Genomic DNA, 15,896 nt, shown 5'->3' with positions numbered 1-15,896 from the left:
CTGAGATGTGTTCAATGTAAGGCTTATTCAGTGCGTTTCTACTGCAGAAAGTAAACAGAATCCTTACGCATAATGAACCTGGAAGACATTAATCAGGGCAAAAATAACAATATTAGACTGCGAGAACTTATGCATATTGTAAATACCAAGCCTAAACTACACATTCACACACTAGATGATAGATAGATAGATAGATAGATAGATAGATAGATAGATAGATAGATAGATAGATAGATAGATAGATAGATAGATAGATAGATATTCATGAAACCCTTGCTGATAAAGCTCACAAATATTTATACATGAGTGCTATTTAAATAGATTCATGGCTCTGTATTGGATATACTTTAAATGGGTTGAGCAGCTGTTCTTAATAGACCCCTATAAAACATAAACACAAATTCTTAAAAGGGTATGAATTCTCTATTAGTCCTTATTATATTGTGATTATTTAATTCTTGTATTTTTGCTATTGTTTGTTTATGTTAATATACTAGAATGTTAGGACATTTCGAATGATGGTATAGAATAGAATAGAAAATCTCTTTATTGTCCCACAATGGAGAAATTTACAGCAGGAAAAAGATTATAGGAAAAAAAATGGTCACACAAATATGGACCTTACAAAAATGTATAAGGATAACATAATAGTGAAGAGTTAAAGATAAACAATAAAATACTGTGCTGTAAAGTGTTTTAACAGTATCACTACCAACCTCTTGTTTAGAGGAGAACTTCTTATTCCAGATGTGGTGAATTACATCCATATTGGAGCAACAAATAACTTGGTAGGTTTGACTTAAGTTCATGTCAAGGGTGAAACTGTTGTAACCATGAAACTTTAGTTTTTGTTACTTAAAAGTTAAAATACTGCTTATCTTTTCTTTTCTTTCCATAAATAGATCTGTAGGTTGCGCCAGGTGTTATCCCTGATAAGTTTCATTGCCGTGATGCCAGTAAAGGATTTTATCTAATACAGTAAATAGTGTAAATAAAAGGTGGGAAGGAATTTACCATTAAATATTTCAAGAATGGATAGAAAAGAGCGAAATGCTGGAATTTTCAAGAATGTCAGTACATTTTAAATTTTTAATTCAATAAAATAGTAGTCACCCCTGATACATTTATTGTCATAATCAAAATGTTAAAGGCTCAAAAGAATAAAAGTATATCTGAGCTATTATTTATAGGTTATATTGTGTCTATATCTGGAAAAAAAAATGTTACATAGTAGACTATATTTTTAAAAAGTTGAATGTCTGGCCTGCATTTAAGGTCATAAGTTGAATGTATGACCTCACCCAACTGGGTTTATCTTTAGCCCATATAAAAATAGTTATGTGCAGTGAGTTGACTGCTTTACTCCCTCCCCATGATTATTTGGAGTTCTTTAACAAACTATTTGTTGATACTGTCTGTAATATCAGAAAGCCCAACACCATCAGTTTATTTTCTTCTTAATTGCGCATTTTCTTCTTAAATGCGCAAAGTATGCGCAATGCAGGAAAGGCTCTGATTATTTACCATCTGAATTTATCAGCAGAGATTTAGTGAACACATTTCAAGGCAATGAGGCGTCAATAATTGCTGCAGATATCTTATCTTATTTGCCTTCACGAACTTTCCTCTCAAAGCTCTCCCTTTCACAGAGTCCAACATGTTGTCCGTAAGGTTGCTCTTCTCCTGCCTCTTCTTTGGTGAAGCTCTTGCGTTGTCAGGTAAGAAAAAAAAAGTCATTGTTCAGTTTTATGCATTCATTTCGGTCTCGAGTGACCTTAAAATAACGCCTTACTTTGCGTAATAACGCGTTGCTTTCATCCAGGGAGCTTTTGGCATATCACGGATTTGCACTGGGATCCGACGTACAAACTAACGGATAATCCGGAGACAGTGTGCGCATCCAGTGGTAAACGACCAGCGCTCGGTGCTGGTAAATTTGGAGACTATGCTTGTGATGCGCCATGGCAGCTGATCAACTCCTCGGTGTACGCCATGAAGAAGATTCTGCCAGATCCAGACTTCATTGTGTGGACAGGGTAGGCTATATATCCTCCGTAAAGCATAAATAAATTTTCCTTTCATATAAAAGCACAAATACAGTAAAAGGAAACAACAAATCTTTAAAGTAATTTGTCCAGCAACTGTTATGATTTAGGAGAACTGTTACTATTTATAGTTTTTGTCCCCTGCACCAAGCAGAAATCCGCAGCTTTAGCTGAAGTCCACTTCCCTGCGTTTAGATTGCCCACAAGCTCCTGATTGGTCCACTGACTTTTCTTGTGTAAATTGAAGTCATTTCTGTCACTACTGAGAAGCTCACTTTACAAACATCTGATGCGCCATCTAATCATGATGAAATTGATGAATCATATCAATTGGATGGTCAAACAAGCTTAAGTTAGTTATATAAAAAAAAATACTTGCATCCCCCCTACTTTAGGTATTTTGCATAATATTCCAGCTGAGTTTTAAACAGTTCTAAAATATAAAACTTTAAAATACAAATGCTCAAAGTCTAGTCTTTAATGAAAAATAAAACTCAACACAAAAATAAATGCAAATCCGTCTTTCATGTCGCCCAGGGCAGAAAACCCTATAACCATTTTCAAAAACCATCACAACACTTTTGTATAACACAACCACTTCCCTTTTTAATCCTTTAAAAATTTGTTACTTTTAAACCTTACAGGGATGACACACCACATGTCCCAAATGATGATCTAGGAGAAGAGGCTGTGATCAACATAATAGGAAACCTCACTCAGATCATAAGCCAGGTGTTTCCACGTAAGTGCAACTTCAAGTGACATAAAATGAGCCTTAAGTAGAAGCCAATTGAGGTAATCAGCAGTTATCTATAAAAATTGATAAATTTAACAGCCAATTCTTTTTTATTGTGTTTTTTTTTAGATACTAAAGTGTATTCTGCACTGGGGAACCATGACTACCACCCTAAGAGTCAGCTTCCTCCAGGCCCAAACTCCATCTACAACAAAATAGCAGAAATGTGGCATAACTGGCTGGAGCCAGCTTCCAAGGAAACCTTTAAAAATGGTGACACACACATTTTCCAAAGAACTGAAATCTTTTTAACCAACATCTGCTTGACAAATTAGACACGTAATATTTTTGCCTAGGTGGATACTACACTGAAAAACTCCTAAACCGAGCAGGTTACAGGATACTGGTCCTCAACACCAACCTCTACTACAACCAGAACAATGTGACCCTGAACGATGAAGATCCAGCAAGCCAGTTTAGCTGGTTGGATCAGACCCTTACAGATGCAGCCAAAAACAAAGAGAAGGTATAGAAATTTAAACTATAGTTCCATAAAGATAGGGGATGTCTTCATTTAATAGAGGGGTAGTCTTTATATAAACTTGCCGTAAAGCCGAATTCTCGTAGGATTTGTGCGTTCACAGACACAAGAATCCATCTGGTCACAATGCTGTTAGACCAACCAAAAACAGGTCCACCAAATATGTTTCAGTGTTATAGTTTAAGTTTGGACAAATCAGATAAATATGGCAGTGAAAGAGGATGTATGCATAGTTTCTACCATTACCTCAGTTTGTCAGAATCCATGATCTAATTTTTGAGAGACGAAGAGATGGCATGAGCGCTACAAGCAGAAGTCTTTATTTCTGATTGTATCTGTTGCTATTCATTAAATTCAGTTTATTTATATAGCTTGTATTCACAACACATGTCATCTCAAAGCACTTTACAGAGACGATTCAACTAGATCATACAGTCAAATTGATTAAAAGTTTTCTAAGAAAACCAGTTGATTGCATCGACTCATTGACACAAAGGCAATCCCCTTACTCCAAGCATGCTTGTAGCAACAGTGGAGAGAAAAACTGCCTTTTAACAGGAAGAAACCTCCAGCAGAACCAGGCTCAGTGCGAGCGGTCATCTGCTGAGGCCGACTGGGGTTCAAGGAGACAGAAGCAGACATACAGAAAGAAGCAGAGATACCAAAGTTAACTTTCTACCAGCTCCACAGACGACGTCGTCTGGGAAACACACAACCTGGCAGACGAGCTCCGAGCCAGCTGCAATGTCAGGGGGTGAAGAGAGCTCATACAGCCAGTCACAGTCAGAGAAACAGAACTACACTGAAAAAAAACAGGCTGAGCTCAAACATCCATAAGCAAAGGTGTCAATGGCGGCAGCACAGCTGATATTTAATTCCAGGATGGAGTCACAGCCAAACAGGAACAGACCAGATGAAGATACTATGAAGAAAAGCACAGAGAGCATAGTGTTAGAGATTGAACTAACAAATACTGACGAGTGGGAGAATAGAGATAGAATGAAGCAGAATTTAATGTTACCATGATTGCCTGACAATCAAACTTTAGAAGGCGAGCTCGAGATGTCACTCCGTCCAATCAGCATGGAAGGTTCTGCTGAATGTCCCTCTTTTTCCAAAACAGATTAGTTAGAAGCAGTCCCGGATTAATAATTTATACAATTATACCTGAGTCTAACATTATCCATCTGGCTTCCCAAGCTAGGCCTTTATATACAATCATGAAAAAGAAATAAGTAAATCAAGTTTACATGTTGGGAGTTTACCGTTAGCTCACTGCGACTTGGCTTTCTCTCTCAGGTCTACATCATTGGACATGTTCCTCCAGGTTTCTTTGAGAAGAAAAGAAGTAAAACTTGGTTCACAGAAAAATTCAACCAGAGATATTTGGAAGTAATTCAGAAGCATCATTCCATCATAATTGGGCAGTTCTTCGGCCATCATCACACTGATAGCTTTCGCATGTTCTACAGCACAGAGGGTGAGAAACATCGTTCATCTGTAACTCAAATGTATTTCCTTATAATTGTTTCATTGAAACCCGGTGTCTCCAGGTCAGCCCATTAGTACAATGTTTCTCAGCCCGGGAGTCACACCATGGGAAACAACACTTCCTGGAGTTGTGGATGGCGCTAACAACCCTGGGATTCGAGTCTTTGAGTATGACACTGAAACATTGTTGGTGAAAGTAAGTAACAGTCACACAAAAATAGTTTCAAAGGGTCTTTGTTTGCACATGTTTAGGGGTAATATGCTCTCCAGAAAAGACTTCACATGCTCACGTCTTTATGCTTTGTACTGTCTTGCAACCCCAATGTGTGAACAGGATGTGGTGACATATTATCTGAACCTCACACACGCCAATGCAGAAACAGAGCGCTGGGAGAAAGAGTACCGCCTCACAGAGAGCTTCAGGGTACCAGACGCCTCTCCAGCCTCCATGCACCAGGTTCTGGAGCTCATGGCAACCGACAGCTGCTACCTGCAAAAGTACTACGAGTTTAACTCTGTCAGCTATGATCTGAAAGAGTGCGACGGCGACTGCCGTGTTGACCATGTATGTGCAGCAAGGGAAGTAGACTTTGAGAGGTATGAACAATGTCTGGTGAAGGAAGGAGCCGTCTCCATGTATGGAGGGCTGCTGCTGGTCATTTCTATGGCAGCAACAGGAATGCTAGCTGGATGGTAGAGATGATCAGCATCAAAGTTGGTTATCTAAAACATTTCATACAGACAGTTCATCCCACTTAATTTATATATCATTAAAAAGCTCATGTTTTTAACTATTCAATCCAAAAATCAATCCATCTATCTATGCATCTCAGGTGTGTCTTTTCATTATTTTGATTATTGCTAATAACCCAGTCATTGTCCTGTTACATCAGGTCATTGCTTAAGAAGATGGTTGTTCACAATGCGCTGTATTCAACCACATCATTCCATGGTTCTGGGGGAAGCTACGTTTTTTATGATGATGTCCATGTTCCTGTATTAGGTAGATGGGCTGTAAAATGCATTACTGGAAGAAAGTTTTGAACTAGAGCAGATAAATCTTCACGTGAAATGAAAACATGAACTGGGAAAGTGTAGCTTTAGGAAACATTTTGATTGCAGCGCCTGGACAATGTAAAAGAAGTTTTACGTGAAACGTCTTGTTGAATGAATGTTTAGTTTCAGTTTTTTCTGCTATCTATTAAATATATTGTAGCTATAAATGTAATTTATTGAGTTTTTAAATAAAAACCTCTCTTTTCACTAGGATTAATTGGTACAAAACTCTTTTGCAAAACCTTATGATGTTTTCTCCCCAAAAACCTTTGAACTTCATTTGGATGAAAGAAAAAATAAGAGAAACCAAGTAAATACTGTTACTTGTGCATAAATTAAAAATACATTCTGTTGATTGAGTTGCAACGTCATGAGTTGAATTTTTTTAAAACCAGAATCTGTTGCTGAGCAGTACAGATAAAATGTAATCTAGGTTTCTTACCTACTCTTATCTTTTATGTTCAAATAAAGGTTTAATGGACTCTTCATTACTGCTTGTAAGCGAGACAACAAAGTATATGATTGTGACATAGAATGACAGACAGCAAACTTTGAGCCTGACGAGAACGCACTTTTATTGAGCTCATAACTGGTTTACATAACAACGATAAAGCATCATGTGTCTTAGGTTTCACTTGCGTTTACACAAAGATGACACCACAATGTGGTGACTGAATGATGAGAGCAAAATTTTCACATAATTAGGACTTGTTTACTGGAAGCAAAAGGCTGCATGGCTGCTTCCAGAGCCTTCTGATAGTCTTGTAGATGCACCTCTGAGCAGGAAGGAGCTCTTAGCTTCCCCTGCTGGATAAGAGAGCAAAGTTCATCCAGCATGGCTCTAAACGGCCTCCCATCTAAGGGGAAACAAAAACAAAAAACAGCATCTCTAAACTTGTTCTTTTTTAAACAATCGTGATGCTTTATTATCACTTTACACATCAGTTAACACGCCTGCTCACCATGAGCGTGATCTTTCTTCCACTGCGTAACCCAAAAACCACACACTTTGACGTCCTTGAAAATAAGAGCACTCTGGAGACACCACATTTAGTTAGTTAAAACATGGAAGTAATCTCTCAAATATTCAATCAACAGCTATAACTACTGGATTACAGACAGCTACGTGTTTAAAGTATCTGTGCCCCTCAACCTTTACACAGTCTGTCACCTAAAAGCAACAAGCATTGATCTATTCTAGTGGGATTTGATAGAACAAGAAGTTTGAAAAGGATATGCTATAATAATCTGTTATCCAATGCAACTACAGGCTATTTAGATCACTTCATTATTAAGGAGAGTCCATCTGTGTTTGATTTACTCCATGTATAAATTTACAGTTTCTGTGAAAAAATAAAATCCTGTAGTAAACAGCATTTTATAAAATTGCTAACCAACCACGTGAAAACTATCCACCAAAACTGGCAAAGGATAGCATTACCAATAAAACATTCAGCCAAGGGTCCTACGGCAGCTTTATGGACAACTGTGAAGTCCTGGTGGCGGTTTAACACGGACAGTATGGATGAAATGACAAATATGTGGGAGAAGGTGGCTTGAAACTAACATTGCACATCCCCCTGAACACAGCATTCCCATAATGAAACAGGGGATTGAGAGTGTCAAGGACAGAAAGGCTGGAAAGCATTTACAGGAAGCTAATTTTACAAGAGGAGGTTGTGAGGTTCACTTTTACCAGGATAAGGATCCTAAACACAGCCAGGCTTGAAGAGCAACGGTTTAGACTGAAGGTTGTTTTAGATGGCTCTGTTAATGTCCAAACTCATGCAAATAGATTATCTGTCACAAAACCTGTAAAAACAAGTATTTAAGGACCCCCAATCATTTACTCAGACTGATCGTTAGCCATTTTGGTGGATAGAAAGCGTTCTACAAATTTCAGATTTTGTTTATATTTAATTCCTTTTTAATATTATCCACTATCACAAAATATTCAGATAAAATACAAGGTGACAAAATGTGAAAATGTTTAAGAGGTATTAATACTTTTTGCAAGGAACATTTATTTGTTTTCTTACCACAGGGACAGTCACTGGCTGTTTAGACATTCCACCATATGTCACCATAGATCCTCCTACTCTAGAAACAGTAACAGTCATAGAGAAAGGGGAAATAAAAGGTTCTTTTACAAACCTTAAAATGTTATGCAAAATAAAAAAAAAAAAAAGCTGTTTAAAAAGCTCACTGTAGATGACGCAGCAGTTCTGTTGCACTCTTCCCTCCAACTCCATTTAAAGCCAATTTAGGCTTTGAACATGTCTGTGAAAAAAACCCAAACAAACCTGTAAACAGTAGGGCAAATCACATGGCCACATATCTTTATCTTTTGCTTATCTTCAGGGCAACACCTTAAAAAGTTCCCTCATCTCAGGTCGCCTAAGACTCTCTTCTTTGATGACATAACTGGCCCCCATATCCTTCAGCCTGTCACTAAGCTGTGTGAAATCTGGTCTTTAAAGAGGATGATGGACAGAAGAGAAAAAATAAGGTTAAAAAAAGAAAAAAAATTCATAAAGGTGATAATGTTGTTTGGAATCTCATTAGGGTTCTTAAGAGGCATGTTATGCATTCAGATTTAGCATTTCTCACAGAGTAAAATAAAGAGTTTATCACAGTTGACTGAGCTCACCTGTCTCGAATAACATTTATAGTGTTTATTCCTCTTGCTGCAGCAATCTGTATGACAGCCTGTCCAACTCCACTGTTGGCTGCATTCTGAATCACAGAGTCACCTATAAGGGAAGCAAGGACTCCTCTAAAGCCTGTTTTATCGTAAGCGCATGTTTGATAGTTCAACTTAAGGCTTAAACGTTTAGTAAAGTAAAAACATTTTGACTGTGTGGCAAAGCTTGCCTGGTCTAAGATCTTCAAAGTCAGAGAGCATTCTGAAGGCAGTACAGGGATTCACTCCCAGTGTGGCAGCAGAGAGCAGAGGAATGTTGTTTGGCACTGAGATAACATCCTCTTCAGCTAACACTGCCTCTGTCCTCCATGTCCCTGCTCACATAAAGCAAAACCACGTTGAAAGGACAATGTAGAATGAAAAAGTTTTCTTTTAAATAAAGACATTCGTATGGTTTAATTTACCGAGCCCTGCATCTCTGGGGATGACCCAGTCCCCTGCTTTAAGAGACTTCACCTGACTGCCCACTTCTATGACCTGGCCCACGCCCTCATTGCCCCCAACAGCAGGAAGGTCTGGCAGGATTGCATATGTACCTAAAACCACAGAAACCCACAAAAATAATATTTCTTTGTTTTTGTAGTCAGAAATTAGGTATAGTATATTTTTGTTGATGCATTATGTGGATTAAAACCAACAAAGCAAAATTACCCTGAATCATGTTAATGTCAGATGGATTAATTGGAGATGCCAGGAGTTTAACCAGAACTTCCTTTGCACCTGTTTGGGGGACGGGTACATGCTCCAACCTGATGAATGAAATATACATATATTTGAAACATCATTCAAATGGAAACCAAGAAAGAAAAACACAAATAACGGTGCAGATCTTATTTCATTTTAAAGAGAATAACAGGATAATCAAGAAAGCTATATATATTTAAAAAAAAATCTTAACCGCATGTATCCTTTGTAAAAAAAAAAAGAAACCTTTTTTTTTTTTTTTTTTTTTAAACGTTACTGAAAAGAAAGTCTTTGGTACAACTCTTACAAGGGAAAACTCAAATAATAAGTAAAGGGGAACTTTCTACAGCAAAGATTAAGAACATAGGAGGTTAAAGGCCATGATATCCGTCAGTGACTTCACCTAGAGCTTTCTCTAGTAAACAAATAAAGAATACAGTCAGTTCATGACTGTAATAGCTCCCTACAGGACAAACACAGCACTGAATCAATGTTACTTTCTATAGGAATGAAAGAGGAAACAGTTGAACACAATGGTATCTATTGCTTTCTGGGGTTTAGTTTTGACCTACGCTTACTATTTACTGCCCCCATGGCCTTAGAAGGAGAACATAAGTTAAACAAATGCAGTCTTTCTTTTACACTCAAAATAAAATAGTCTGTAAAGTGAAATTGGAAAGAGCAAAGATGGATTCATTGCAGTCATTTTCAAAATACATTGAGACAGGAGTTTAATATAATAAATCCAACTGAATGGACTCAATTGAAACAATGGGTAAAGTAAACACAAGACAGACAATGATCAAACAGACTTGTTAAATGATTTTGCAGTCAGGTTTAAAGGATGAACAAATTATATAAATGTTCATATAACAGATGAAATGTTTTCCGTTTATTTTGATAATTTTGACAATCACGAGGCTAATGTGGGAGTCAGTAAGTAGGCCGGCATCTGCCCATGACCGGCCCGCAAAACGGTTTTATCACTGGGGGAAAAACATTCACCACAACCGGTGCTTCCTCAGGGGTTTCCCGTATGAGAACCTCGGTGGACAAGTGAGACAGCCGAGTGATGAAAGAAAACAAAAACCACAGAGGGGTGAGATATTTCCGGTTTGCAGCAGGTGCTTCTGATGAGGCTTTAGTTTCATTTGACAAAGTATTCGAGAGGGGATTCCAAAAGAAAATGTTTTCTGAACGATGCAAAATATATGTCTTTATTAATATAATAATATATTTGAAGCTTGTTAAGACACATATTCTTACTGAACGACTTGAGAAGGGTCTCCGTTTTTGCAGTAGATCAGAGCTTGACAAGTCTGGGCGCTGCGTCCAGCTGAATGACTGAAGTGGTTAACGTTAGCCTCTCTGTGCTTTGAACACTTTAACAAAGCCACGACACAGCCACTTTTAGCGACTACTCGCTTTCTCAAACCCACCGAAAGTACTGGAAACCACATCTTGACACAGAAGACGACGTTAAATTTAAAAAATAATGAATTATTTTTAATTGTAGCTGTAATATAGCTACAAAGTAGCATAAGAAAGCAAGTTCAGCGTGATGGCGGCGGCCATGTTTGTTTAGTATGAAGTTTTTGTTGTCACTGGAGATAGCGAGGACAGTGCCCCTGGTGGATTAACGCTGTACTACAGTTGACAAATATAATATTTGTTGCCACAAATCCTTACACTACTGTCTATTTCCTACATATATAGCAATGAAATACAGTGGGTAAAAAAAAAAAACACGCACTGTAATAATCCAAACCTTAAAGCTGCATGATAGATATTTAAATTACTCAAGAAAGTACTTACATTTTATGTCAGCAGTGGCAATCTTTACAGCGGTCTATATGGATAGTTGGCCAGGGCCGGACTATCCATATAGGCTGGGGAAGCCTATGTACCAGATATTAAAATGGAATTTATCTTCCAGCTGTGTCATGAAAAAATGTCCAGTGCTTTTATTGATGGTAGGGAATCAACTGGAAGCTGGCCTCCCTTGCTGAGGAGAGGGACACTATTATTATTTACGTGTCCCGTGGTCTCCAGCATTTGATTTTGGAGAACAGAAGCACTTAAACAGATAAAGAGTCATGTTCTTTTGCCCTTCCCCTACTCCACACAAAATAATGCATCACTCCACCTGAAAATGTAAAGTTAAGGGACAAAATCAAAAAATTGCTATGTATATATATATATACATATATATATATATATATACATATCAAATCTCGCTACTTGTAGTTATATAAATACATGAAAAGTATTTATTTTATTTATTTTAAGACGATGTTAGTAGTACCTGTGGGTCGTTCTGCATTAGAAAGCAGGAAACGTGTCAAAGAGAAAGAAGTTGAATCTAAGTATAGTATGTTTTTAAAACTGTATGATGTGAAAATATTTTTGACAAGTATCAGCATGTTCTGAATGCCAGAATAGTTTCACTCTATTCTAAGATTATCAGAGAAAGAAAGAAAGCGAAGAAGTAAGATGCAATGTCAAAAGTTTTTTTCTAGCACTACCAAAAACAGCAGATTTCAAAACTTTTCCAGTCATGGTTTTGCATATTTGGTCAAAAACCCTGGAAGGAAACCCTCAGGCTTTTATCATTGACCTCATAATCTTTGGAAACATTGGAGCCTAAACCAAAACTAAAGACTCTAGGAAGAACATTTCAGGCCACTTTTGTTCACTTTATATATTCAGTTAAAAAATATTATTTTTCTTTTTATCATGCTGAGGAAACAGCATCCACACCTGGATCAGCATTTATTGTTCTATTTTCTAATCCCACTTTTATTTTAGGAACAAAGTGATTTTTTTAACATGTCTTCGAGTTTGATATAAAATAACCCATGCGCTATTCTAACCTCAAATTGAGTTCTTGATGTTCCTATCTTTTATTACTTCTTGTGTTTTGGAGGCAGAGTAAATATAGATAGATAGAACAACAAATATAAACAGATATAAAAACAAATCTCTAAAAATAAGATAGAGCTGCTGTAGAATCAAAGTATTGCCTTGTAGAGCTGATGCAAGACTTAGTTATGTTACTTCTATGTTCCTGCATGTCCACAATACTCAAATTATATTGGTGAATTTATACAACTCTTAAAACTCTAGAACATGCTTTATCAATGTTGCAATGGTTGGATTTCTTCTGATGCATCTTCATCAAAACCACAGACGCTTATATACAGGTGCTGGTCATAAAATTAGAATATCATGAAAAAGTAGATTGATTTCAGTAATTCCATTTAAAAAGTGAAACTTGTATATTATATTCATACATTACATACAAACTCATATATTTCAGATGTTTATTTTGTTTAATTTTGATGATTACAAATGACAACAAATGAAAATCTCAAATTCATCATATCAGAAAATTAGAATATTGTGAAAAGGTTCAAAATTGATGGCCCCTGGTGCCACACTCTAATCAGCTAATTAACTCAAACCACCTGCAAAAGCCTTTAAATGGTCTTTCAGTCTAGTTCTATAGGCTACACAATCATGGGGAAGACTGCTGACTTGACAGTTGTCCAAAAGACGACCATCGACACCTTGCACAAGGAGGGCAAGACACAAAAGGTCATCGCTAAAGAGGCTGGCTGTTCACAGAGCTCAGTGTCCAAGCACATTAATAGAGAGGCGAAGGGAAGGAAAAGATGTGGTCGAAAAAAGTGTACAAGCAAGAGAGATAACCGCACCCTGGAGAGGATTGTGAAACAAAACCCATTCAAAAATGTGGGGGAGATTCACAAAGAGTGGACTGCAGCTGGAGTGAGTGCTTCAAGAACCACCACACACAGACGTATGAAAGACATGGGTTTCTGCTGTCGCATTCCTTGTGTCAAGCCACTCTTGAACCACAGACAGCGTCAGAAGCGTCTTGCCTGGGCTAAAGAGAAACAGGACTGGACTGCTGGTGAGTGGTCCAAAGTCATGTTCTCTGATGAAAGTAAATTTTGCATTTCCTTTGGAAATCAAGGTCCCAGAGTCTGGAGGAAAAGAAGAGAGGCACTTCATCCACGTTGCTTGAAGTCCAGTGTAAAGTTTCCACAGTCAGTGATGGTTTGGGGTGCCATGTCATCTGCTGGTGTTGGTCCATTGTGTTTTCTGAGGTCCAGGGTCAACGCAGCCACATACCAGGAAGTTTTAGAGCACTTCATGCTTCCTGCAGCTGACCAACTTTTTGGAGATGCAGATTTCATTTTCCAACAGGACTTGGCACCTGCACACAGTGCCAAAGCTACCAGTACCTGGTTGAAGGACCATGGTATCCCTGTTCTTAATTGGCCAGCAAACTCTCCTGACCTTAACCCCATAGAAAATCTATGGGGTATTGTGAAGAAGAAGATGCAATACACCAGACCCAACAATTCAGAAGAGCTAAAAGCCACTATTAGAGCAACCTGGGCTATCATAACACCTGAGCAGTGCCACAGACTGATCGACTCCATGCCACGCCGCATTGCTGCAGTAATACAGGCCAAAGGAGGCCCAACTAAATACTGAGTGCTGTACATGCTCATACTTTTCATGTTCATACTTTTCAGCTGGCCAACATTTCTATAAATCCTTTGTTTTTATTGGTCTTCAGTAATATTCTAATTTTCTGATATGATGAATTTGAGATTTTCATTTGTTGTCATTTGTAATCATCAAAATTAAACAAAATAAACATCTGAAATATATGAGTTTGTATGTAATGTATGAATATAATATACAAGTTTCACTTTTTAAATGGAATTACTGAAATCAATCTACTTTTTCATGATATTCTAATTTTATGACCAGCACCTGTATATTCATATAACCTGCTCTAGTTAAAAGTTGCAAGGGTCTCATATTGAAGCCTTCAACGGTTAACCCCCCCCGACTGAATGATTTGAATATCTATCTGTTGAATGATATTAAAATCTTCTCGGGTATTTTTGTAAAGTTTAATTAGTAACATAAAAAAAAATAAAAATAAAAAAAAGGGGGGGCATGTTCTCAGAGGACCTTATCTCTATTTTTTTGAAGTAAAATATTTCCCTTTTTAACAAAAGACTTTCTGATCAAAGCATTTAGATTACAAATGTGTAAAAGAGATTAATTCATTGCATTTATAGTAATTAAACAGCTAAAATGACCCTTTAGAAGAAACAGAATCGATATTAGAATAAAAACCTGAAAAAAGGTTAATATTGATGTTTATTATGAAATGGAGCAAAAATTTTACATAAAAATCACAATAATACTTTAAAATCTCACATGCTGCTCATCGCTTACAGACTACGGTCATTAAAATACCTGAGTTCAAGATAATGTAGGTTTTATGGCAGTAAATACTAATACATTCATTAATAGTAAATGCACATTTTTCAGAAGTAGCTCTAATATTTTTGCCTGATAACATACAGTAATGCCACAAATACATTGGCTGATGGTCAAAAACAATGCAAGTACAAAAAGAAAGAAAAATAATTACAATGCCTTGGTCTGCTTTAAATGTTACCCTGAGCTAAACATACAATTTGTTAGATTAGGGAAAAAAAAGGAAAATATTGAGCACCTATGAATAAAAATATAAGAATGAAACAGAATTATGATTTTTTTTAAAGATATAATTTCATATAAAGCACAACTGATTAACCCCTTGCCCATTACAACACTTGTATTCCATTCTAACTTGAGAATGAATGTTTTCAGTCAGTTTATAAGATGTCAAATCTCAAAGCACTGTGGCTGTAAACACTGAGTTCAAAATAAAAATACAATGGAAAAAGAATGCAAAAGAAGAAAAAAAACAAAGCTTCACTTAATATCAGGACTTAGATTATTATATTAGGCATCCTGAGTGGAATGATTCAAGTATCTAAATTGAACCTTAAAATTATTTCACTTCTTGTGGATTCGTGGCACATTCTTTTTGTCATAAGCAATGATAGTCTGAAACACCAATTATCGACGTGTTAAGATGAGACGATTATATACTACTAGCCCCAGTCCCTTTTAAATATTCTACTTTTATCCCCGTCTACGATTACAGAGGAAAGAATACAACAACATTGGAACACTGTCTTCATATTAGGCAAAAGAGGACGTCATGGTAAAGCACCCATACTATTGTTCGACATATGAGGTTAGGAATAAACTGCTTTCCTGACCAAATACATTCCCAATGTGTAAAGCAAACAAAAATTCTCTGAGCCACTTTCATTTTCGCATCTTTGTTATATTTTTTTCACATTATGTAAAAGAGCTCAACCCTTGCTTATTTTAAAGGAACATAAACTACTTGAATTCAGTTGAAAGCCATCCCTGAGTTTTCCCGTTCTGTATTCCTCCTGGGATGAGCCCAGGAGATGAGGTATTTCTGCCATCATGTAAAACTACAGCATATACTCAAACACAACAAAAATGAAAATAAAGAGAAGATATCAATGCATTTTACACATGATAAATGGAATTGCATTGGTTTTGGTATAGATGTGAATAACAAGGAGCTTTTCTTAAAAAAAAAAAAAAAAAAAAAAAAAAAGGCTAAATGACCACGAAAAATAATATACTAAAAAAAAAAAAAAAGAAATATAAAAGGCTAAATAAATCCTCACAGTTTAGATCAGTCTTCATTATTCTACATAC

At 36.8% G+C, this 15,896-nt stretch overlaps 2 protein-coding genes across 2 annotated transcripts; one reads left to right on the top strand and one right to left on the bottom strand.

The window, feature by feature from the left end:
• The first annotated feature begins 1,379 nt into the window (after positions 1 to 1,379).
• Positions 1,380 to 6,228, top strand: smpdl3b (sphingomyelin phosphodiesterase acid like 3B). Its single transcript, XM_038307103.1, has 8 exons — positions 1,380 to 1,718; positions 1,823 to 2,036; positions 2,690 to 2,787; positions 2,911 to 3,054; positions 3,138 to 3,307; positions 4,622 to 4,802; positions 4,876 to 5,009; positions 5,148 to 6,228. The coding sequence occupies exons 1-8, from the start codon at positions 1,658 to 1,660 to the stop codon at positions 5,508 to 5,510; spliced, it is 1,365 nt and encodes a 454-aa protein (XP_038163031.1). The 5' UTR covers positions 1,380 to 1,657; the 3' UTR covers positions 5,511 to 6,228.
• Positions 6,229 to 6,419: 191 nt separating this feature from the next.
• Positions 6,420 to 10,833, bottom strand: mecr (mitochondrial trans-2-enoyl-CoA reductase). Its single transcript, XM_038307104.1, has 10 exons — positions 10,524 to 10,833; positions 9,225 to 9,322; positions 8,978 to 9,109; positions 8,744 to 8,887; positions 8,520 to 8,622; positions 8,239 to 8,341; positions 8,076 to 8,149; positions 7,909 to 7,969; positions 6,832 to 6,904; positions 6,420 to 6,726 (listed from the first exon to the last, which is right to left on the bottom strand). Exons 1-10 carry the CDS (start codon positions 10,796 to 10,798, stop codon positions 6,563 to 6,565), a joined length of 1,227 nt encoding a protein of 408 aa, XP_038163032.1. The 5' UTR covers positions 10,799 to 10,833; the 3' UTR covers positions 6,420 to 6,562.
• Positions 10,834 to 15,896: the final 5,063 nt, after the last annotated feature.

Source organism: Cyprinodon tularosa, unplaced genomic scaffold (genome assembly GCF_016077235.1).
Source record: "Cyprinodon tularosa strain WSP-4 unplaced genomic scaffold, ASM1607723v1 ctg60, whole genome shotgun sequence".
In the NCBI taxonomy this organism is placed as follows: Eukaryota; Metazoa; Chordata; class Actinopteri; order Cyprinodontiformes; family Cyprinodontidae; genus Cyprinodon; species Cyprinodon tularosa.
Note: the sequence above shows the minus strand (reverse complement) of the source record. Positions and strands in the feature narration are given on the sequence as shown.

Bases quoted from the DNA above. Each gene is read 5' to 3' on its own strand.
- smpdl3b (XM_038307103.1), top strand. From the start codon at position 1,658: ATGTTGTCCGTAAGGTTGCTCTTCTCCTGCCTCTTCTTTGGTGAAGCT. The intron at 3,308-4,621 runs GTATAGAAATTT...TTTCTCTCTCAG, and splicing joins CAGCCAAAAACAAAGAGAAG to GTCTACATCATTGGACATGT. The intron at 5,010-5,147 runs GTAAGTAACAGT...ATGTGTGAACAG, and splicing joins CTGAAACATTGTTGGTGAAA to GATGTGGTGACATATTATCT.
- mecr (XM_038307104.1), bottom strand. From the start codon at position 10,798: ATGCTACTTTGTAGCTATATTACAGCTACAATTAAAAATAATTCATTA. The intron at 8,342-8,519 runs GTGAGCTCAGTC...TCCTCTTTAAAG, and splicing joins ATAAATGTTATTCGAGACAG to ACCAGATTTCACACAGCTTA. The intron at 6,905-7,908 runs GTAAGAAAACAA...TGGTGTCTCCAG, and splicing joins AGCCAGTGACTGTCCCTGTG to AGTGCTCTTATTTTCAAGGA.